The sequence below is a fragment of the Poecilia reticulata genome, chromosome 8 (genome assembly GCF_904066995.2).
Source record: "Poecilia reticulata chromosome 8, P_reticulata-male-v2, whole genome shotgun sequence".
Taxonomy (NCBI): domain Eukaryota; kingdom Metazoa; phylum Chordata; class Actinopteri; order Cyprinodontiformes; family Poeciliidae; genus Poecilia; species Poecilia reticulata.
This window is the reverse complement of record NC_088837.1, coordinates 1,405,654-1,430,979: the sequence shown is the minus strand read 5'-3', so window position 1 is coordinate 1,430,979 and position 25,326 is coordinate 1,405,654. Positions and strand designations below refer to the sequence as shown.

The following is a 25,326-nucleotide window of genomic DNA, read 5'->3' as shown; positions in this document are numbered from 1 at the left end:
GGATCTGCACAGCGCCTCTACCGTCGCCCTCCCCTCCTCTATCTGTTTAAATGAGACAGCGCTGCTCGGCTCTGCGCTCTGAGTGTGTGTCACAGAACGGGCCGCTCTGTTATGGAGGACTAACCGACTGAAAACGCCGCACAGCGCCTCGTCTGCCGCGCACCGAGGGCTTCCTCCAGGCCGGGAGGCTGTGGATTCACGCCCGCTCCCCGCACTTTGTGGACCGTCGTGCTTCTTATGGGATCGGAAGGCGCATCTCTGGCTCTCTTTGACAGGACGCGGGACTGCCTCCCTTAGAATCATTTCCCTCGGCCTTTTTCTGCGTCGCAGCATTTTGGGAGAAAACGCGATTAAACGGCTGGAAGCAGCGAGCCGATCATGGATTAATGCCCGAGTGAATTCTCATCTGAAAGGTATATTCTCACAGGGATGCTAGGAACCGAAAGGCCGTATAGGAGGAAGGATGTGTCCGGTGCAAAACGTGTATGCGAGTGTGGGTGTGTGTAGGTGTGTGTGCGTGTGTGTGTGTGCGTGCGTGTGTGTTTGTGATGGATGGTGGTGGGTGATGGCAGCAGCATCCACACTGCAGCTCCTGTGCCCTGGCGGAGCGGAGGAGACTGCAGAGGAACGGGGCTGCTTCCAGCGGGGAGAGGGACTGGGTGTTCCGCCTCTTTGTGTACGCGGCCAGGGCCTCTGGGTGACTGACTGACTGACTGACTGCTGATCAGCCGCATCGAGCTGCGTATTATTAACAAACACGATGACGTCAGCGTCTGCCAGTGACGCGATCCTTTCCTCGACCACCTTCTAATGTATCCATATTTTTATTCCACTGAGTGATTTTCAGTGTCGATGCTCTGCAGCTCTCTCTGCTCTTGCTGAGGGCCGGACCTGCTTCCGCTCTTCTGGCCGCCTTGGAAGTTCTCAGGGTTTCTGTAGAGTTTTAAAGGCACTGAAACTGATTAGCATTACAAAACAAGCAGACAGCATGAGCGTGTAGTGACAGGCGGGGGTTCAGTTGTTCCACAACACTGAGATGTTTTTCACAGGAGCTCTAGATGGTCAGAAGTTTACTCTCTCTTCATTGGTGTGAAGCTTCTTGATATTTTGAGGGTTCCCTCTTACACTCGTAATTAGGGAGAATATTTTGATTTCCAAAAAGAGAACACCTGGACCACTTCCATCATACTTGGTCTACACTGTAAGTCTTATTATCATAATGTATTTAAAGTGGCCCGTCTCTATGTGTTAGATTAAATAATACATTTCAGATCGACTTTCAAAAGTCATGCCTGTAAACTCATGGCACAGTGGAAGGTGTCCCAACAGTTTGCAGGTCAGGTTGAGCTTGAGCCTTGTTGGTTCCTGGGTTCTTCATGAACATCCTAACAGATTTCCTTTCATCTGTGGGTGAGAATCCTGATGGCCTTTTCCAGGTCTGACACCATTACAAGTTGTCCGGAAGAGTCTCCAAAAAACTTTCTCGACTTTTCTTGTAGTCCTTCTAAAGTTCCCCAGACTTTCATTGTTCTCAGTACTGGTTACTAACCAGTACTTATCCCTGGAAAATCAAAAGGAACCACCAACGTAGCGCTCTAAGTACTGTTCTAAGTACTGGTTAGTACTCGGAACAAGTACACCCAGTACTTCTGACTAGTGCTGGGAGATTTCCTGCATGGATTTAGCATGTTCCCCCAGTGCAGGTGTGAATTCTCTCCAGGTACTCTGACTTCCTCATACTGCCCAAAAACATGACAGTTAGGTTAATTGGTCTCCAAATTTTCCTTGAGTGTGTGCAGAGCTCCTTGTCCTGTGTGTCTGTTGTCCTGCTGTGAGAGGCCCAACAGTAAAAGACATGTAGAATAATGAATTATAGCTCGAAAGTAAACATTGCTATTAGATGGAATTTTCTTGTTTCTGAATTATCCTCTTTATTGAATAACTTTGGAAGTCTTAAATGATGTGAATGTGTTACTGCACTTTTAACTGTACAGATGGCCTTTTAGTATGCTAATATCTAATAAGAAATATCTTTTTTTTTAAGGGGCAGAATAATGTGTTTACTAGCACAATCAAGTTACCTTGAGTTGTTATAAAATGCTGGATATATCAAATAAGATTTGAAATTTTTTTTTACTTTATTTATTGCCTTTGAAGTGGGCATTTGTGGGGTTCCTGTCATGGTGCAGGGGCAAAGCACGACCCACGTGTGGAGGTCTTAGTTCTCCATGTGGACGTCACAGGTTCCAGTCCTGGTCTGGTGACCTTTGTCACTTGTCTTCCTCATCTGACATTATACTTTTCTGTCTGACCACTCTGAAGAAAAGGCAGCAAGAGCCAATAAGACCTTTAAAAAAATTGGCTGAATCTCTTTAAAAACTCCTATTCTTTCTAAAACTCCATCTTCTGGAAGTTATCATAAGATCAATCTATTAACCCTTTAATGCTGGTTTTTACCAGCATTTCACTGAGAAGTAGCAGCTACAGTTCCACCTTGCTAATTGCTGCTGGCTAGTCTGCAGTAGCTGAGTTTGGGAATAAGGTGGCAGGGCGGCTCTGTGAGGCGGAAACTCAGAAGCTTGAAAACTTCAGCTTCCTCCTTCATCGTTGAAGGCAGCACTAGATTCCATCAGGCGTTTTGCACAACTTTGCACGGGAGATTAAAAGATTTCTAAAACATGCACAGAAGAATCAAGGCAACACTCCGGGCATAATTTTGACGAGGGAATAATATTATAGCGTAAAGTAAAGCTCAGAAACGTCGATTTAAAATACTGCCCCTTTAAGGATCCTCACGTATTTCCAAACAAAGAACTTCCAAGTTAGGGAATAGTTGAGGAGAATCAACTTCCTTTGACAGATGGAAGTCTGTAAATGACTTTACTAGTACTTAGCTACTCTTTACTATACAAGGCCACTTTTTCTGAAATCTAATTTAAGCAAATTAAAACTACAATGATTATGTAAAACATTGATTGAGGGTGTAAAACAAGAATTTTTTAAATTCTCAGGCAGTGTTTTTCTGAGGCCGCTAGAGGAGCCTCAGAAAACATGAAGGAAGAGAAGACAAAAAGCACAAATAAAAAAAAGAAATATATCCATTAAAAAAAGTAATAATTATAATCAACTTTTGGACAAACTTCTATCGCTCATCATTGCCAGGGTGCTCCAGGATCCCTCTACTCACAGACATTGGTCTTCAAGGGTTCCCCTGGACTGAACAAGATTTTCCCGTCATTTATGTCTGTCATCAAGATTTCTTTTAGCTTGACCAATTCCCCTGAAACCAGTTTACTATGGTAGGCCCATCAGGAGCCGAGGTTCTGCTCAAGATAGCCTCCAGGATGATGTGGCAGCTGAAATGAGCTTCCAGTAGAGTGGCTGGATTCGGCCTTATGGAATGCATGAGGAGTATAATATGGACTTGGTGCTCCTTTGCATCAAAAAGAATCAATCGATGTGCTTTGGACATCTGATCGGGATGCCTAGTGGTTCTCCTTGATTTCCCAGGGATGTCCACTGGGAGAAAACCCTGGAAGCTAATGAAGGGGCTACGTAACCCTCCTGGCTTTGAGAACCTGATGGGATCCAACAGACTGTGATGAAGAGGGTCACTGGCTTTGGGGATCAGAATGGCTGGGTTTCCCTTTAAGACCTGGTACATCAGATCTCAAATAATGGATGGATGATAGCTCACACATCCAACACACATTATTGGTAAAAATAAACTGTGATCAGACAGAATGTGATAGTAATTTTTGCTGGTCTTGTTGGGAAAGAAGACCCTGGGGTCTGTAGGGGGTGGGATGTTCAGGGATTTAGGATTGGAGTCTGTAGGGGGGTTGGAATCGTTTCCTCTCTTTCTGCAGGTGTAGAAGCAGACTTCTAAGGGTGTTATCTTTTCCTTATCCTCATTTCTCACCTTTCCTCTTATTTTCTTCCTTCACTTTAAACTTTTGCTCCCCACCTCTCTCCCTCCCCCTTCCCCTCTTCCCAAACCCTTTTTTTCTGATTTTTTTTTCAAATGCAGTTTGTTCACTGCATTTGAAATAAACCTAAAGCATTTTGGGATTGTGATGTATTAGGAGCTTATAAAATGGGTCTTATTTTACTGTTTTCTAAGTCCTAGCTTTCCTCTCCACCACCTGTTTGCGGTGGAGAGGAACATCAGAAAACCCTTCCAGATGATTGATAATATCCATAAAATTCTACAGTGCACTAGAGGAAAACTACCCTGATGTCCTCTGTTATGTAATTGGACATTTTGCCAGGCTTCAAACAGATTACACGTCTTATAAAGTGCTTGCTTTCCTGGCTTGAATCTGACTTGCAAGCAAAGTCCACAACTCTTCTAAAGTGCTGTGGTCAAGAAGCTCATTGTTAGCCTTCGTCCTTCATCACTACACCTTCATATGTTGATGTAACCCAATGTTTGAGTTGGTTGAAGGTAGTTGAAGATAGTTGATGGAAATTGTTCTTTGATTAGTCCAGCCACCCACTTTGTGCAATGAATCTATACCACTAGCAGCAAATGTGTTTTGGGCCTTCCTGGAGGTCACATTTGACAAAGACTTAGAATTTAACAAACAAATTGCATGTCGTTCGGTCTGCCTTCTAACCGAGGTGAAGCCTTTTTTAATCTGTTGTAACCTGACCTGGAGGAGGTTGTTCATGGTTTGTTCGGTTCCAGAATGGACTGGTGCAGTGCTCTCTAGCTTTGGGTCCCCAGTCATCCCTGAGTTGCCTCTTGTTCAGAACGCAACAGTTTTCCTTTTGACTGATTCTGCCAGACAGGAACATTACACTGAGTTTTTGTCTTCACTACACTACATCAGCTTTCTTTAAAATACATTTTAAAGTTTTTGTGTTTGTATTCAAAGCCCTGCTCCCACTTACCTAACCAGTTTAGTGTGTTTTTCTAACCAGGTCCTCGAGGTCAAACATTTTATATTTACTTATAATTCCATAGACAGAGTACAAACATGGGGGGCTGAGATTTTTTGTTGGACTCACCTCAGTTCTAGAGTCATCTTCCACTAGATCTTCAATTTATAACAGAACTTGGCCTTTTAAAATTTAAAATCTAAAAAAATTTTCATTCAGAAATGCTTCTAAAAACCTGAAAATGTGGTGGTACTTCTGTTTTTACCCTATTTTCAATCTGCTTTTTTATGTTTTCCTTTACACATTTATTTTGTTAGCCACTTTGGTTACAGATATTGTGTATGTGTAACTGATTGATCGACTGATTAATTCCTTCGAGAACCCTTCCAGTAATTACAGCCAAAAAGCTGAGTCTTTGTCTCATCTCACCATGAAACTTTTCTCCAGAAAGTTTGTGGCATGTCCATGTGGTCCACTCCAGATTTCAGTCGGATTTAAGGGGATGGTTTTGGAAAACTAGATTTTTACGTCTTCCCAATTGTATTGTCATAAACTTCAACAATTACCACGCTGTCTGAGGAATGCAGTGTCTGTGATGGAGTTCCTGTTTTGTTTCCCTTTGTTATTACTGACTTCAAATTGAACTTGTGGGACATTTGGTTATGGAAAAACCAATAGCTGTCTTACATGTTCTCCATTTGCCAATATTTTTCTTTTTTCTGCAAAATAGAAATTACCTTATTACCATTTTCTGAGTGATGAACATGTCATTGTTAGGATGTTTCTTCTTTGATGTAGAAAGTTTAATGGACCAAAGTGGTAAACTGCTTCTATTGCTGTGCTCTCCATGAGTTTAAAGTCCCATTCAGATCAAAAACTACAGATTATATACACAATATTTTACAAATAAAAAATTGTGCTGGTCAATTAAAAAAAAAAAAAGAACCTATTTGCCTTTATGCTAATGCTATAGCTAGCAATAACTCATCACCCTGAACACACTATTTGAATGGTGAAATATGGTGGTGGGAGAGTCATGCTGTGGCAGGGAATATGAAAACTTTGGCATTGTGGATTGGTTAAAATTACTGTAAAAATAAAAACATCCAGAAGGTCAACCTATACATCAAAAATGGTTCAGTATTTTGCATCGAGTCACTGACTCGCAGCATTCACTCCTCCTGGACCAGAGCGTAGCGACAGTCGCTTGTGTTGACTTGGCAGCAGTCCCTCATACCAAGCATGCATTTGGCGACAGTGAAAAGGAAAAAACCTCCAGCGAAGCCAGAATGTGTTTCAGTGTGCAGGAGTACTTTCTATGTTAAAGTCAAAAGTTAGTGGCTGTGCAGCTCATTTAGTAGCTTCATCTAGGAGAGAAACACAGCTAAGCAGATTTTCACATCTAAAAGTAATTGCTCAGGATTTATGAATTGCGGTTCAGTTAAAGGGTTATAGACTGTTATTATCTTAACTACAATAGATATTTCTCTGGCAGTCCTCATATAGTATAATATCAGATTAGTTGGTTCTGGAGGATGAAGCTAATGGGTCGTTTAGGAGGGGCCAAGGTCAAGGTAGACCTCTGCCATCTTTAGAATAGAGTAGAATACAATAGAATGGGTTAAATGAACGGGTGATTAATAGACTTCTATCACACTGGGTGGCATGCTAAGGAGGTAATGCAAGCATTGGAATCAGCTGTGCTGGAGTGGGTAAACATCTAAAACATGCAGGACATGTTTGGTCTTTGAGAACCGGGGTTGGGGCCACTGCTTTACTGTCCCTCAGGGGGAAAGTGTAGGTGTCACAGCAGCATTGAGGCTAAAAGATTCATGGATGTATTAACAAATAGCAACAGAATAATATACTTTACAGTAAGGACCGAATTATAACATAAAAATACTATTCAGTTATAAGAAACAGCAGACTCCAATCCAAGACATGTACATTATGTATTTTAAATATACATCATGTGTATTTGTGCCTTAAAAATCAGACTATTGATAATATATGAAAAAAGCATGCACATACCCAGCAGATATGTAAGGACAATGATTTTTATTGGGAGCAGTGATGATTGGAGAGCCATCTCCAATCTCAGAAGCAGTTTCAAAAAACAATATTTTAATTTTTACTTTTTTACACTTTTACAACCTGGGAAAATGGGGAAAAAAAGTGGGAAATAGTATTTGCCACCTTCTGTTTTGTCCAACTTTAATGTTGGTTATTTTTGTTTTGGACAAAGATAACCTTAGTAAATAAATAAATAATCAAAATCGATGCATTCTGACCCATTTCCATCTCCCTACATCAGGGGTCAGGGGCCGAGCAGGAACACAGGTACATGGTGACTTTGTATATATCTGACAGATGATGAGATTGAGACAAACATTCAAATACACATGACCTTTGACCCACACAAGATGGTATAATGAACAGAACAGACCACTTTCATGGAACTGACAATGAGAGACGAACAAAGTGAGAATTATTTTAAGTTCTTCAAACTTTTAAGGTCAGACCTGATGAGCTCTGGTACTATCTCAGTCATAGAAGAACGTTTCTTTGCTCCGCCCAGCAGCAGGCTCCATTCAGATACCTTCGGGATTTGTTATAGTTGTAGGTAGGCCTGTTACGATTACAAATTTTTATGGATGATAAATTGTCTGAAATTTTTGCGATAGACGATTATGAGACCACTTTCAATTAATATATTGATACAACTGCTGTTGTCAACTTTTTGTGACTCTTTTAATTTTTTTTCAAAATAGGAACTGAGGTGTCCCTTACTTATTGGTTTTGCCTTAAATTGATCATATATTTAACTTTTTTAAATTTTCTTAAGAAAGAACTCTCCTCCTACAAAAAATTCTGCTGAGATATTAAAAAGGTATCGAGTATTTTTCTTAGAATTTGTATGGAGTTTGAAAGCCAGTAGCCACAGCTGCTGTCATGTGTTAGCCGGCGGTTACAAAACCAGGAGGGTGAAAATACTTTTTCACTGCAGCGCATGCAGAGGGTGGGTGTGACTGAGGAGGCTGGTAGAGATACTGAGAGACGGAGGCAGAGGAGAACTGTGACTTCCTTATTAACACCAAGACTCATTCTTTATTTTGCCTATAAATAATTTGTATACAAACATTAAATATCACATGTCTCTCTCTCTCCTAAAGCTGTCGGTTCAGTATCTTTTGCTCTTCAATGAAAATCTCTTCATATCCGAGTATTTTTTGTCATTTCTTCCTTCCATTCTGCTGGTAGCAACCTGCTAATCGAGGCCCCAGATGCTTTATTTGCTCCTGCCTCCCACTCTGAAACAGGCCCCTGACATAACACAATAAGAGGGGCAATAAAAATTCTTGCTGTAAATGTGCATCCTGCAAAAAAAAAAAAAGAAAAAAAAAAGAATTGTTATGAAGCAGCCCATAGCATGTTGTCGCCCTCAGGTCTCTTGTGGACTTACCCTGACGTTGACGGGAACGGTGTGTGTTTTAGCATTTCATGGTGCTTGCTGTAGCGGTCCTAGCTGCTGTATTATGTAATGGATGAGGCTTGTTTATGCTACAGTGGATGCAGAGCCACTCAGCAGCAGCAGCAGCAGAGGAGGAACACTGGAATTATTCTGAGTGATAAAACAGTAAACGATGCTGGATCGTGGTCTGAGTGGAAATAAGTTGTGATGACCTTTTGTGATTACTTATATGAAGCAATTGGGTTATTGTGTAAGCGTGTGTATATGTGTGTGTGTGTGTGTGTGAGAGAGAGAGAGAAGGTCCATAGTCAGCAGGTTATGTAACGGAGCAGTGTGAGCCTATGAGCTACAGATACCATGAGGTCATAGAGAACAGGCTAGATGAGGCCAGCATTCATTTACACTATGTTGTCTTTTCACTCGGATGCTTTGTCCACCTCCACTGAAAGCTCTGAGACAAAAGACAGGCTTTGCATTCAGCAGCAAACCGATGATTGTTTCGACCGTTTGACTCCTTTGTTTGCTGTCTGGTTTCCAGTCAAACAACAAATGTTTCTTATTAGAACCGAGGACAGACAGCTTTCCCCCCCGAGGCCTCTCATTTCTTCAATAATTATGTTTACAGTACCTGGCAGAAGTGCTCACATTCTGTCATGTTACAGCCACAAATTTATAGTATGTCAATCTCTCACTGGACTCAAACACTCGCCTTCATGATGCACCTTGTGTTTTGGCTGTTAACTTGATCAGTGTTGATGATTGTCCCTGTGTGATATCCAGTGTCAGTATTTGTCAGTAATCCATCCGACTTTCAATCCATGTAGTTTGTAACAACAAGAAATATAATAAATAAATATCATTCATTAAAAGTAAAACCAGGAGTACATTTCTCCTGTGTTTGGCAGGGAGTTTCTCTGTGTGTACATCAAAAATGAATTACTATTACTATTGCTGCTGTTTTGCAGTTTTAACAAAAGGTAATATTTTTATATCAAAAACTGAGTTTTTACTATCTCGAAGGGGCAGTGTTATGTTAACTTGACTTTCTTGAGCTTTGCATCACCTTATGTTATTGCCTCATTAAAAACACACCTAAAATGTTGCTTTGGTTCATCAATGCATGTTTGAGAAATCCTTTAATCTTCCATGGCAACCATTCAGCTGTGCAAAACACCTGGGTGGACTTAACCTCGCCTTTGAGGCGCAGCTCCTCCTCAGAGCTGCAGTTTCCACATTTCTGAGCTTCTGCTTCACAATTTCAAGACATTAAATTACCAAGTGAATTTTCTTTTAAGTCATATTTGATATATATAGGATTTGTATAACAACTGAAGGTAATATAGTTGCTTGATTATGCTGTAAAATGGCTCTGTGCCTGGAAAATAAATAATGTTGGCGCTTTTTGACATAATTTTAAAAATGATAGCACTAAATAGTTGCTGCAGATACATTGGTTGCACATCCATGGTATCAACGTCCTGGTCCCTGAGGTCATGTGTTGGACTGAATACAAAATGCACAGTAAGCAACAAAAGTTGCGCATGCTAAAGTGATGCTGATCGTCCAGTTTGATTCTGGATTTTGGTGCGCTACTGGCTGTCATCATGCAGAGTGTCAGAGAGCAGCGCAGCCCAAAGAGCAACATGCAGTTCTTAAAAACCAAAATGGAAATGTTTTGGATTATAAAAGCAATAGGAAAATGTGATTTCAGCAGTTCTTCTATGTGTTTTATGGAATATCCTCATTGGTTATTTACAACAGAAGGGAAGCAGTGGTTCAAGGCTTTTAGAAAGAATTTCACGTAGTTGTTTTTTCACTCCAATCTATCTGGTTTATATTTTTAAGCTGGTTGAATATCTTCTATTTTTTTACATATTTATCTAAATGACACAAATGTACAGAAAGTAAAATTAAAGAATATACTAACAAAGCTAGACAGATTAAAACTAGCAAGAAATGAACTAACAGCAATATAACCAAGAAACAATAAGAGAGAAAATGAACAGAACTGTAGAACATCAGCATACCCAGAAGTAAAACCATCAGACAAAGACACAAACAAAACATAGACCCTCGTGGCTGTGACACACCCGTGTACTGAGAGAACACACACACGCACGCACGCACGCACGCACGCACGCACGCACGCACGCACGCACGCACGCACGCACTCCATGCAGAAAAAGCCCAGGCCAGGATTTGAACCCAAGACCTTTTTGCTGCCAGGCAACATTGCTGAATTCAGCAAAGCTGAGCAATAAATCAATCCTCAGCGCTAGAACTGTTCAGTCCTGCTGATGTATTTGGATCTAAATGCACTATAACCGAGCAGATTATAAGCAGGTACAGACAAGGATGTTTATCTAGTTTGACCAAGACAGATCAAGATGTTGCTATGAGCTTTGTAAACATGCAGCTGAGTTTATAATGTATGCAGAGATATCAATAATTCAGGATTGTTGATATGAGGTTCTGTTAAAGGCAGTTATTGTACCTACAGCTGGAAGCTCTCTTGTTGTTTTTATTTAGCATTAATTCAAGCTAGCTGGTCCCAAAGGCTGCAGCTGATGTTTTATCTAAGAGGCACCAAGTCTAAAGAAGACTTTAATCTCTTAAATTGCCTCTAATCTAAAAAAAAAAAATCTCAGTCATTTGTGTGAAGTCCATTTTATGAGCTTTTTAGCTGTCTGTCTTTTTGTACTGCAGTTATTTTCATCAAAGTTAACAAATATTTTCACAGGAAATTAAAGTAGGAGGCAGTGCTAGGATTACTTAGATCATCCTGTGAGAAAAGTGCTTTGAGTCTGAGTGTGTGCCTGATAGAAAAGAAAGACGGTGTAAAGTCAATAAGATAGCACACAAATTGATATATTCTTTCTTTTTTCCTTTTTCTCTTTCATATCACATTTAGTGTGTCCAAAATTTCTTTGTGTTACTTCTATAGTGTGAGTTTCTCACAGGAAGATCACCACCTGCTGCCTCATGTTCCTGTGTAAATGTAATGTTTGTTTAAAAATTCTCCCTATAAAAGATTCAAAATGAGTGGGAAAGGAGTGTATGAATTTCCTTAGAGGTGAAATGTAATTCTAATACACTAATTCCAACATTACATATCTGGCTTGTGTTTAGATGGAGTAAGGAAATATGCATCCCTAAATAAATAATCCCTAGAACTATATACTCATTTGTGATGGGTCACAGCAAAAGTAGAAATAAGTCTACTTGGGGTGTTTTACAGATTCTGAAAGTGTAAATTCTAAGCCTTCCAGTGATGTCAAACACATGGAAATAAAAAACTAAATGAAGATGACAAGGCCATGTGAATGTTGACACCCTGAATTCTAAAATTCTGAAAAAATTGTGTAAAATTTGCACACAGTAACACAATTCTATCACCATTGAGTTTTTTGATATGTTCAAATGTTCCAATGGATTAGTGTCACAATTCTGTGACATCCTAAATATGATATTAAATATACACATGCACATCAACTTCATAATCAACACAAGAACTCTCAAACAAACCTTCCATGACTCATTACCAACACTAACCAGTCTCATGCTACATCATGCAGACACTCATTCTGCACACATGAAGATTCAACTCCTCTTAGTATGATGAATGGCCAGATTATCTCTAACTGATATACCTACTTTCTGACTAATTCTGCTAAAAATGATTTGACCACTTGGAGGCACTTAGAGAATGAGCATGTAAGGCACTGAGCTTTCTCCAGATCATTCAGCATGAATATAACATAAAATAATATATTTTATTAAAAATTAAAACAAGCTCAATTTCCATTTGCATGATTTATTATTTTTCTCTTTTCTCTCTTTCTACTAAAAATTGGACGACTAAAGTCTGGTGTTTTGGCCTCAACTAACCCTTTTTGTGAAGGACAGTCTTGTTTACAGAGATTTCATAATTTATTTTATTTGTTTTTCATTTATTTTGGATATTTACAATGCCTTACAGTTCTAGTGTTAACTGCTCATTAAAATTTAAGGTTTACTGATATTTCACAATGTGTTCTTGCATTATTATGCCATTATCATTATATTACTTGAAAATTGTCTAAAAACAACAATATTATTGTTTATCATCATAACTTCTGGGACAATTTATCGTCCAGCAAAATTTGTTATCGTGACAGGCCTAGTGATGGCATTGCGAAAGTAACCGACTCTGTCCTGACAGACACAACTATGTGAATTTGACCATTTGTATTAACCACCTACAGACAGAGCCTGACTGTATTTCCCTTTCTCCTGCAGGTTCCCAATGTTGAACATGTCCTCCCCCAGTGAGCTGAAGTCTCCCTGCATGACTCGCAATGGTATGGTGAAGTTGCCCCCCAGCCAGCCCAACGGTCTGGGCAGTGCGAGTATCACCAAGGGGACGCCTGCTGCTAAGAACCGCCTCTGCCAGTCCTCCTCTGTGCCCTCCATCTTGCCTCCTCCGCCGTCCTCTCTTCCCTATCATCACCATCTGCATCACTTGGACAACCCTGGGATGCCTCATACCACAGCACCTCTCTTGCCCTCTGACCTGGAGCCAGGGAAGCCTCTGGTGGGGCTCAAGCCATCTCTTCGTCAGCTTCCCCCCCTCACTTTGCCCAAACCCATACTTCTGGAGCGTCAGCTGGTCCTGGATGAGAAACTCCTCAACCGACTACTCTGGTACTTCACCACGGCAGAAAAATGTGTGCTGGCACAAGTATGCAAGACATGGCGTAAGGTGCTGTACCAGCCCAAGTTCTGGGAGGGGGTGACGCCCATCTTGCATGCCAAGGAGCTTTACAACATACTACCCAACGGGGAGAAGGAGTTTGTCAGCCTGCAGGCCTTTGCTCTGCGGGGCTTCCAGTCGTTCTGCTTAGTGGGGGTTTCGGACCTCGACATCTGTGAGTTTATCGACAACTACCCACTGTCCAAGAAGGGGGTTCGTTCTCTCAGCCTCAAGAGGTCAACCATCACAGACGCTGGTTTGGAGGTAAGCTTGTTCTTGGTGTTCTCCAATGATGACATCATTGTCATCATTATTTAAACTCTTCAGTAATATTGAAACTCTTCTCAGGTAGGAGCAATATCTCTCTCTCTCTATCTGTTTCTCTCTCTGTATTACACACACACACACACGCACACACACACGCGCACACACACACACACACACACACACACACACACACACACACACACACACACACACACACACACACACACACACACACACACACACACAGAGTATGTCTGTCCATCTACACAAGATCTTTGTATTCATTCCACTAATATTACATTCATTTCTAGAGACTAATCCTGACCCCAACCTAAACTCAATTCACACCTCAGTCCTATCCCTGACCCCTAACTCAAAAACAGAACGTCTTATGAGGCCCGGGCTTTAGGCCCTATAGTAGCAGCCGGTCCCCACAACGTTGTTTGTTTTAGGAAAATGGTCCTTAAAATGTAGCAAATACAAGACCACACACACTCACACACACTTTTATCATGCATAATTTTTTCTTAATTCTTTTTTTTTGTGCTAATAGTGTCTGATCTGCTGTTTGTGAATTGTGCAGCAGCTGTCTCATACTGACTGCACTCTGCTCTTTTTTCTAGCTGGCAGATAGATTTTTGTTTTACATTTGTTTAAAGCTAACTTGGTGTTTTCAGAAAGTATAAGGACAGATTAACCGAGATATTGAAGAAAAGATCAAAGCTCCATAGAGTGAGCCAGCCTGGGTGTAATGAAATATTGTGGTATGAGATTCTGAAAATTAGAATGTCACAATGTTATTTTGTGAAAGTGTAATCTGCCTTGTATTGAAATGCTATCCAGTGGTGGTCAGTATGTGACTGTCTGATGAAGGAAGGCCACCTTGTTGAGTCAATGCTGAGTTTCCCTGGTTTGTAGACATAAGCTGTGTTTCCATTAGCCATATAATTGCACATGTTGAAATTACCAAAATAAATTAGCTTAATGGAAATACGTCAATTTGGAACAAATTTATTTTTGATCAGAGGTTTTTGTGCTAGGATGAGGTTGTTTTTCAGCCGTATTGAAATAGATGTTTTTCACAAAACTGAAATGGAAATTTTTTTTTCACATCACATGTGATCAACACCAGGATGTTACTACTGGTGAAAACCACGAAGAAAACGACAAGAAGTAATAGAAGGATGATGCTTTGTTTTTGTATTTTTTTTTTTTTTGGACAATGAAGCTTCCTATATGGAATTACTAAGCTTCCAAAACTAAAACGATATTTTTAAACATTTTAATGAGTCTGACTGGAATGTGACCATTCCCACTGAAAATCTAACGCACATAGACGTATCAGTCTGAAAAGGGATAATTCTGCACTGAACAGTCATTTTTAAAACTGTCGTGATCCGTATTTCTATGTGTTTATTTTCGAGTTTCTGTGTGATCCTGTTCCCTGTTAGTCCTGTCTCTGCGTCTTTCCCCGTTGATTGTCTCCCAGGTGTGTCTCGTTCCCGTGATTGCCCCGTGTGTATTTAGTCTCACCTGTTGTCTGTGTTCTTGGTCAGGTCCTTGTCAATAGTTTGTCTATGGTCCCTGTTGATGGTCTATTGATGTCATCTGTCTCCGTGCTGCCAGTTTTCCTCGTGCTGTTCCCCGCTGTTCCTTGTTGTGAGATCTTTGTCATTAAATTCATCATTTTTCATCATAACCTGGGCCTAAGCGTCATCTCCTCACCGCTATCAACCACCCCTCATGACAGAAGGACCCGACCCCCTCATGACAAAAACACGGTTGGAGTTTTATGAAACCTTTGTTTGCCAAAACCCAAAAACAAAACACTTAAATTGTTTTATTGGCTTTAATTTATCATTTGAATTAGACCAGTATTCACCTTAGAAAATATAGACTAGTCAAATCTGGACTGATATCAGATAGCAGGTGGTTTAAAATCCCAGGTAATGATTTGCAAAACCTGCGTAGGGACTCTTGGTTTTCCCAGAACGTTGGTCTCATTCTTGTGTCGTGTCCAGTGAGCTAAATGTATTGTTAGATACTGTGTGAACTTCTTGCTATGAAAACACTTCTTTCAGATCACATGAACCCTACATTTTAGGGCAAGTGTAGTTTCAACTTTTAGCTGTGCTGCGTGTGAAGCAGGACTCCTGCTCATGTCAGCAGATTTTTTTTTCTTTACCAAAGCAGAAGGGCACACGTCACTAAAATGAGTCAGCATTAAGTTTTGTTCTCATAAACATTTTTATATTCGCTTCATTGTTGTGATCTTTACCGTCAGATTTCATTGCAGAGAACAAAAGCACATCATGCTTTGAAAAAATCCTCTCAGATGGCTCTCCATACGTAATGTTCTAGGTTTCTATTCTAGGATAAGTGAGTGGTTGCCATGGAGAAGGCTGGAATTGTTGGCAGTGTTATCTATATATGGACATTCCTGTTTTTATGTGTTTTTCTTTTTGTCTTTTGGTGAAAAGCTTGAACTTCTGGATCATCAGATAAAATGTTCTGTGAATTATATAAATTGATTATTTCAACTTCCCTCAAAGTATCTCCCTGGTGGAGCTGAAAGGTACATTTTAGAAGGTAGATAATCTTAAATGCACTAGTGCATAAGAAATGGCATTTAGCGTTAGTGATGACACTCTGCTGAGGAAAACCAGTTGCATCCTGACTGCTGCCATAGAAAAAGCAGTCAGCAGGTGCTACAAACCAAATGCAGTAGATTCAAAAATAATTGGGAAGTGAGATTTTCTTTATAACAGTTTGTTGGTCTGAAGCTTACAGGTGTGTATTAAGGACTTTATGATGACTTCCAGAAGCAGCTGCTGCTTCCCTTCAGTCTAGGGAGGGTTATACGGAGGAATGTTCTTGATCAGGACTCAGTATTCCTGATACTGATCAGAGTCATTTAGGAATAGGTGTGTGTCAACATCAGCTCCCACAGGTTACCACAGGTGTCAGCAGACACCTGTGGTAAAGAACTCAGGAATGGTCGGTGGGTAAAGCTCAATTCTGAGCTTCATGGCAAAGGGTCTGAATACTTATGTAAATTTGAGTTGTTGGTTTTCTATGTTTAGTCAAATTTGCAAAAATATCAAAAACCTTTTTCCATGTTGTCATAATGAGGGTTTCCAAATAGTTTGGTAGCTACAAAACACTTCATTATTACATGGTCTTTATGCTTTATGATTGTGCTGCACTGAACTCACTCACAGCTGCGGCCATTTGTCCTGACTGTAGGACACTGCTAGGTAGATTAATCTTTAATAAATTATCTCCTTTGCTTTTTTGTGGAGCAGTTTGCTGAAGTGCTTTGATAGTGTTGCCCTGTCTCTGCTGTGATATGACACATTTAATTAAATCATTCATCTTAAGAGGAATCTGAACTACAGTCAATATTGCAGCTCTGGATATTTTTAAGTTATTTTAGGCTAGTTATTTGATTTCAGTATATCTGCAGTTTATTAATTTGCACTACTCAAATCTATGTATAGTTTATCTAAAAATTCTGCTTAATATATCTTGAATTATTGTGTGATTCAAGACATCTTTAACCAAGACATCTTTAACTGGGATTATGAAAACTCAAAACAAAAAGTGAGATATCTCAAATTTACTCTATGACTAGTCATCATTTATTTGTTGATATGTGAAATGTGTGTTTCAGACAGTAATTTGTTGTGGATATCTTAAATTCATCATCATCAGCAACAACTAATAAAGACACAAATATATAATAAAAATATTTTAAAAAAAAATACAAAATCACATAAAAAGATTATCTTATTATATTTTCAATAATAGAAAATATTTTTTTTCTTTTAGCTTAATTTAACTGAAAAAAAAAGCATTTTAATAGTGACTAATCACTATTCTGAAGAAAAGTGATTAATCTGTATGTTGTACTGTAATGTTTTAACTGTTTTAGTATCAAAAAATCTTTGCAAAATAAAATAAAATATTGAAACCTACACAAAAATGGTGCATTTGGTTAAATTTCTACCAGTCAGAATGTATTTAGAGATATAAATACATATATTGTGTAGTTGAAATATGATTAGAGATATCTTAATTTCACAAACCAGTTTCAGATATCTGGAATGTAATTATGGTGAAACCAATTACATGTTAAAACCACCTGTCATTTACAGACAGGTTACAGACAAATAAATACATAATCTGGACGACTTATAAATTTTGCCAACATGCAACCAAACCTCTGATGAACTTCAACCCCAGAAAGAAAGGGCTGCAGTGTTAACAACTTCACTATCATTACAGCCATAGGAAGAATATAGCATTTAAAGTTACAGTTATGAGTTGAAGATATCCATTTTATGACATTCTTCTGCTTACATGGCTCAGCTGTGCTGCGTATCAGTGTCTCAGTCGTGATGCCGGATGTGTTGGCCTTTATTTTGCAGGTCATGTTGGAGCAAATGCAGGGCCTGATGCACCTGGAGCTGTCAGGCTGCAACGACTTCACAGAAGCTGGCCTGTGGTCCAGTCTCAATGCCAGGCTAACTTCCCTCAGCGTCAGTGACTGCATCAATGTGGCGGATGACGCCATCGCTGCTATTTCCCAGCTCCTGCCCAACCTATCAGAGCTGAGCCTGCAGGCCTACCACGTCACTGACACGGCCATGGCCTATTTCACAGCCAAGCAGGTAGCCTGTCAAAACAAGAACGTCACACCTCGCTGCCTGCGTTCACTTACTGTTCCCTTACTCCTTTAGGGAGGAATGAGAGAAAACAAAGCTAAACATCCCGCTCCGGCTTGGTCATTTCTCTCCTGATTAAGTTACATAACCAGAATGAAAATGTGTTCACAGGGCTACACCACCCACACTCTACGGCTCCAGTCCTGCTGGGAGATCACCAACCACGGCGTGGTAAACATGGTGCACAGTCTGCCCAACCTGACCGCCCTGAGCCTCTCAGGGTGCTCCAAGATCACCGACGACGGCGTGGAGTTGGTGGCCGAGAACCTCCGGAAGCTCCGCAGCCTGGACCTGTCCTGGTGCCCCCGGATCACAGACATGGCCCTGGAGTATATTGCCTGCGACCTGCACAAACTGGAGGAGCTGGTGCTAGACAGGTCAGGGAGTTTGGGGTTTTTTGTGCTTTTATCCACATAAAAGAAGTCAGAACCTGAACGCAAGTCAAACATGAAGACATCAGTTTACATTGTAGTCTTAAGGGGATTTTATTCTTTTTACAGGTATCTTAAGGTATATTGTAAAAAAAAAAAAGTAGTCAGAAACATTGTACATTGCTCTGCAGAGGTATTCATGCCCCTTGATTATTGGAAAGTGCATCAATTTTAAATATAAATCAAAAAATCTGAAAACCTGATTACCCTTTCACATTTTAAAGAGCCGGTATTCTGTAAAAAAAAACAAAAATCAACTTTTTTGAGCCGAAGCTTCCAGATAGCCAAGAAGGACCAAAGTCAACACGGCCTTCTGATTGAATTTATCTCCAATGTCAAAAACATTATGATGGCTGTTTAAAAGTAAATTCATGTAAAAAGCAAAAAAATAAATAAATCAATTAAATCAATTCAAACTCAAGCTGTTAGCAAAGTTCTTCCAGTTGACTTGCAGTGATGATGACGTGTTGTGTCTCTCTGCAGATGTGTGCGAATCACTGACACGGGGCTGGGTTACCTGTCCACCATGTCCTCACTAAGAAGCCTTTATCTGCGCTGGTGCTGTCAGGTAATGCAAAACAGGAAGTGGAACAAAACAAGCAAGAAATTACAAAACATAAAGCCGACTACTGGAGATGTTCTCAGGCCCTGTACTTACCGTGGTTACAGGGTGATAATACAACATGGTGCTACATTTGTACAGAGGACATTTGGGAAAATATATAGGTAAAAAACTGGTAAGCATGAAAAAAGTCATTTTCTGGCTTTAGAGTCATAACATTGTTGTGCATTTTTAATACGAAATTGTACAACCTGCAGATAAATGTTTGTTTGTTCACCATAACAAGCCTCCACTTATTACCATAATTATAAATTTTTATAATCATTTATTTAGGTCATTTTCAAAAAAGAAAAGAAAAAAAACAAATACTGAGTTTTAACTCCTCACAAGAATTATTCTATATATGACCTCTAGTTTATTAAACAAACCCTTCTCTGTCTTTATTTGTTTCTTTAGTTTCATGCTAAATATTCACAAAGGTAAAGCTTAGATTAAAAAAAATCTTTATGTACCACTTTCAGCCTCAGTGCATCGCAATGGATTCACACATCTTGGAACTTTTCCACATCTTGTCAGTTTGCTCCCACAAACTTTAATGTATTTTTACTTGAATCAACCTGGTGTATAATGACATCACTCTGAAAGGAACATCCCCATAGTGAAGCATCGTAGTGGCAGAGTTCAGCTGTGGAGACGTCTTCAGCTGGATGGAAAAGCTGGTTAGAATTGAGTCAAATTCAAAAATACTGTATTATTCCCAAAGGGAAATTAAATGTGGTTGATACTCATTAATTTAGATTATTCCAATGATTATTGATCAACTGATTAAGAATGACCTAATCAAAGTCCAAACCAAGATAATTTTATTTGTAAGAAATTTCATCTTTACTATTATTACTATACTTTGTGTTGGTTTCCCATGAAATGTCATGAAAGGACATATTTTAACTTGTGGTTGGAATTAAATTAAGAAAGAATCGGGGTGTGTAGACATACTGCATGTTTCCTCTCAGCCTGATATAATCATAAAAAGACTTTCTGTGTTTTTCAGGTGCAGGATTTTGGTCTGCAGCATTTGTTTGGAATGAGAAGCCTCCGCCTGCTGTCTCTTGCAGGTATAAATCCCACTATAAATCCCACAAAAAGGTCCTGCATGATGGAACTGTAAAGTCTAAATGTGAAATGTAATCTGTCTCATAACATACTGTTACAACACAGTGACAGTTTCAACAAATGTGTAATTATATTTTTTAAGATAAAAGTTACACACTACAGCTTTAATCATTGTTCCTTTTCTCGTCTAAGGCTTTTGTGATCGTTTCCAAACACTAACCTGTTAAATTATGCAGCAGATGCTGAGATCTTATCTCACGGTGAGCTGTGGTGATCCCTGCTCAGCTGCAGTAAACCAGCTGATGCTGTTTGATGAGTGTTGTTGTGCATCAGGTGAGGGAGGGGCGGCTGCAGCTGGGCTGACCGTTGTCCTCTGTGCCTCCAGGCTGCCCCCTGCTGACCACCACCGGGCTGTCAGGCCTCATCCAGCTGCAGGAGCTGGAGGAACTGGAGCTGACCAACTGTCCAGGAGCCACGGCCGAGCTCTTCAAGTACTACGCCCAGCACCTGCCCCACTGCATGGTCATCGAGTAAGACGGCCCAGCCCTCATCAGACTGACCGCCGTACGTCAACCTTTCTCCTCAACCCGTCCTCGTCCTTTTCACAACGAGTTGTCCCTGCATCACTCCTCCTCTCCCCTCCCAGCCCATTCCTCACCCGTCCCCCTTCGCCCCCCTCCTCAGCCATCTGAACGGACTCCCTCGCTGGCAGGCAGACTGAGAGGCATGAAGGTCCAGGATGGGACATGCCACGCCCAGAGGCATGGCGTCCCAAGATGCTGGCGTGAAGAGCTTGGTGTGACGTCTTGTCTGACAGCAAGTTTCTTTTTCACAATCAACAGAAGGCTGTTAGTCGGAGGAGAAGGCCTCTCTGTGGACTTGGAAGGAGTTTTTTTTAAAACTAAACGGACGCGGAGGGGAGAGCGTGCACGCCCCACACGCAACAAGGAGGGAAAGAGGAGGCTAAAGACTTTTTGTTCGATGGAAACGAAGATTTTTTTTTTAGCTGTTTGAACTCATAAGCGCATACACTGCAAACACATTAAAACGTATACTGTATGTAAGTAAAGCAAATATAACTCCTGAAGATCATGAGTGCTGACACGTGTCATCTCTCCTTGTAATATTCCCCCTGTTGCCTTTTTTTTTTTTTTTCCTCAGAAGGGATCCAAGGTTTCCTTTCCTCTCGCTCAGTTTCAGACTCTGCATTTCTGGACAGAAAACCATCAAGTAAATAAGGACGGACCATCTTAATATCTCTCCTTTTTTTTCTCCCTGCTTCTGTGTGTGAAGTGTGTGTGTCACTGACTCACAGCTTCCCATCTTCGGGATCACCTTTTACTCCCCCATTTCTGTGTCTTAACTGAAATCCAAAAAAAAAAAAAAAAAAAAAAATCTAACAAAACAAGCAAAAAAAGAAGAAACAGATGAGACAAATAAACAAAAGAAGTCAAAAGAAGATCTGGAAACAACTGTTTACATCAGCTTTTTTTTGTGGAGGTACATGAGGGGTAGTTGCACGCTTATTTGACTTGTTTGGTTCTTGCAATCATCTGTGGGCTCCTCTGTTTTCGTATGACGGTGACATGGGGCTGTAGAGACGCTGCAGACGGATCCGCTTTGGGACTTTCAGTGACATTTTTTTTGCCACATCTGCACTGCAGCTACTAAACACATTCAGGTAGCAGAGGATTTTCAGTCGAATAATTTTTTTTTTCACCCCCTCTAAACTTGAGGTTTGAGTTTCAATGGTTTTGTTTTGTTTTTCTCACCTTTTTCTAAACAGAAAACACCTGATGTTAGTGTTATTTTAGAGCATTTGAGCTTGTGTTGCTCTGATGCTTCTAACACCATGCAGTTTGCAAAGCCAGATTACTTCAGCAGCTGACACGAAGGCTTGGTGAATTCAGTGTTTATTAGAAGAACGTCTTGTCAACAGGCAGAGACTCGCTCTAGAAACCACAATCAGAGGCTGGGTTTTTGTGTGTTTTTTTTTTTTTTGGCTTTAGGCTTTGAAGTGGTAGGAAAAACGAAGGTGAGATGGAATTTGTGTGGTATATATTTCTATTCTGGATGTTTCTGACATGGTTCTGTTACAAAGGGGATGATAGTAAAGTCTATAGTGGAATCTGGCTGTGCTGGTGCGTTCACTGACAAAACAATGAAAAACCAAAACGATGAACAGAAAGTAAGTTCCCAGAAGGAATGAACTGTAACAAATGGTAATAAACATCTAAACAGCTGTCAGATATAAGTGGACATCACTGATTGAGTTTCCAAACTATAAACTAAAAAGGTTTGAGAAGAAGATTCCTCTTTTGTGAGTGATTCTATCTAAACCATTAAGCTTCACCCTTAAGCATGTCAGTATTCGCTCTAAGACAAGGTTTCACTCGTACTTTTAAAAAAAAGCAAAGGTACAGAGAAGAATATTGGTCCTGTCTACAGTATGGCTGAAACACTCAATCAGATTAATCAATTATTGAAATATTTATGATTGATTAATTGCTATGTGGCCTTTTGAGTCGTCTCAAAAAAAGGTAATTTTCTAAAAGAACAACAAACTCAGAGCAGTAATTAAGCCAAATTGGCACAAAAATATAGACATTTGCATTTGGATGTGTTGGAAGCAGTAGGCGAATCTTAAAGAGACAGAGACCCAATTTCGAGGCATTAAATTACAAAGTCAAATTACTTTGAAGCTATATTTGATATGTAGAGCATTTTTATAACAAATGAAGTTAACATAGTTACTTGATTGTGCTGTAAAATGGCACTACATGATAAACACATAATACTGGCCCTTTAAGCCTTTATGCTGATTGATTCCAGTTTGATTGAGAAGCGAACTGGAAAGGCTTCTTGCCATGATCAGTGCGAACCTTAGACAGTTTATAAAATCATCATATAAGCACAGAAAATAACCTCCTGCAAATGTTCTAACAACAAGGGAGTAAACCCAACATGGCTGAATAAAGAGGTTCAGGGAAAATGTGCATATAGAAGGTAGTGGTGAGTTTGGTCTCTGAGACCACCTAACTCTGACCAGTCATTCCTTGTGGGTTCTGACCACGGTACCGATCTGTTTTGATGAGTTAGAGTCTAAGGCCTGTTGCTGGTAACAAAACACAGCTGAGGTCATGAATCCATATCACTAAAGCTTTGAGTCTCCCAAACATTGGACATGCTGAAATATATGCTTCAAGGCAAAAAAGGAAAAGCAGTAACGTTTCTTGTTACTCTGGGAGTCGGCCATCTTGGTTTCTGGACGGGTCCACCGGCGCTCCTCTGTCCCCTCTGACAGAGTCAGACCAGAGTCGGGCAGCAGACTGCTGAGCGCCGTGAAGCAGGGTGGGGGCCCAACCCCACGCATGTTTTTGCCTGGAGACGGCAAATTCTAGACGTTGTCTAATTTTTAGCATCTCAGTGGTGTACAGACATTTATTTATTTATTCATGTATTTATTTATTTAAATAAATGTGTGTCTTATTTTCAGAATTTATTTATTGAAAATGGCATTTTTCGACTCTTTTCTTTCAGTTTTTGCTTCAAGTGTGACCTTAATTGAGCTTATTAAATAATTGCTGTTTACTATTATTATCGTTAACAATATTATTATTATTATTATCATTATTTATGTTGTGACATTTCAGGCCCTGTTAAGCAAAATGATCTAAACTCTTGGATGCCATTGACATCATGACCAGTAACTTCAAGTTTTTAAATCTTCATAAAATACTGAAGTATATTTTCCTCTGTGCAAGTCTTTGTCGACTTTGTATTGCTGTTTGCTCCCTGCGGAATTATGGGATCTTCAGCTGTGATGTTATATTTACTGTCATTGTACTGAATGTGGCAGCAAAAATACAGAGTGTGATATACATAAAAGCTTGTGACTTCAACCTCTGCCATGGCCGAGCTATGTTTACATTGTCTAATTTTTAGAAAAGGGGAAGATCTCTGAGGATTCTATGGAAGCTTATTACTGACAAAACTACTGGAGCAAAAAGAAACGTGGTGAAGACCCGGAGATAATCCCTCAATCTGGCTTCAGCGCAACCTTTTACTTTCAGTCCTTGGTTTTTTTGGGAACTCAGTAAAGGGATAGTTCACGTTTTTTTTTTGGTGAGGTTCAGACAAGATGATATGAGCACTTAGTATCTTACCTGTAGTAGATAATCCTCTTGACAAATTCATTCAGTGTGTAAATCCACATTGTATTGGTTGGCCTGACACTCGTGACTAATCCCAGAATGGGAAAACTAAAGTGGAGTTCATAATGATTTATGGAGGATTTAAAAATCCTTTCAGGCACCACCATAATTATTTAGACTGGAACTGGACGTGGGGGGTATTGCATCACCACTGGACTTCCTGTGGGAGACAGGGAGAGCTGAACTACAGAGACCAGATTAATATCATGCACATATACGTTAAAATTGTTAAAGTTGTTAAAATTGCTGCCTCCTGCTGCAATTTAAAACATAAATAACAACTGAATGGAAACATGACAATAGTTCAAGGTTTATAAAGTACAATTGAGACTTTATGATTGGATTGAGGGTTCACTTCATCTTGGTACCACTCTGACTAGCTATTAGCTTTAGCCTCCAGGACCATCCGATCTGGGTTCATAATAAATGATGTCTTTTTGGGATCTATAGCAGGTCGATGGATTTATGTATTAATTGCCTACAGACCTTTCTCACAACAAAAATCCTGAGTAATCCTCTGAAGGTATCTATAGTGGTAAAATGTTGCGTCTTTAAGGATGACTAATATTTCTGTTTCATCGGCCCTAGACCGTTCATCCTGTTTTCTCCAACGCTGTCTCCAGTGTGAAACACAGCTGTTTTTTTTTTTTTTGTGCTTTCCGTATTTTGCCTTTGATGAGCTTCCAGTGAATTCACACGTCTGTTTACATATCATGAGCTCTCATGCACAGTCATTTCGTAGCTGCAAACAACTAACCTTTCTACGGAGCGTCACCCCAGGTCATTTTCTAAGACAAATCATTTCTATTACTGTCTGCAGTCTTTTTGGTCATCTGTCACTATTTTGTTACAACCCTTGTACAGCACAAGTTTAACTAAGCAGTAAAATAAAAACTGACAATTTACTGACATTGTTGAAACTGA

At 39.9% G+C, this 25,326-nt stretch overlaps 1 protein-coding gene across 1 annotated transcript; it reads left to right on the top strand.

The window, feature by feature from the left end:
* On the top strand, positions 1-25,326 carry fbxl16 (F-box and leucine-rich repeat protein 16). The gene is made up of 7 exons (XM_008415215.3): positions 1-413; positions 12,635-13,352; positions 17,786-18,028; positions 18,194-18,459; positions 18,997-19,081; positions 20,127-20,190; positions 20,574-25,326. Exons 2-7 carry the CDS (start codon positions 12,642-12,644, stop codon positions 20,720-20,722), a joined length of 1,518 nt encoding a protein of 505 aa, XP_008413437.1. The 5' UTR covers positions 1-413; positions 12,635-12,641; the 3' UTR covers positions 20,723-25,326.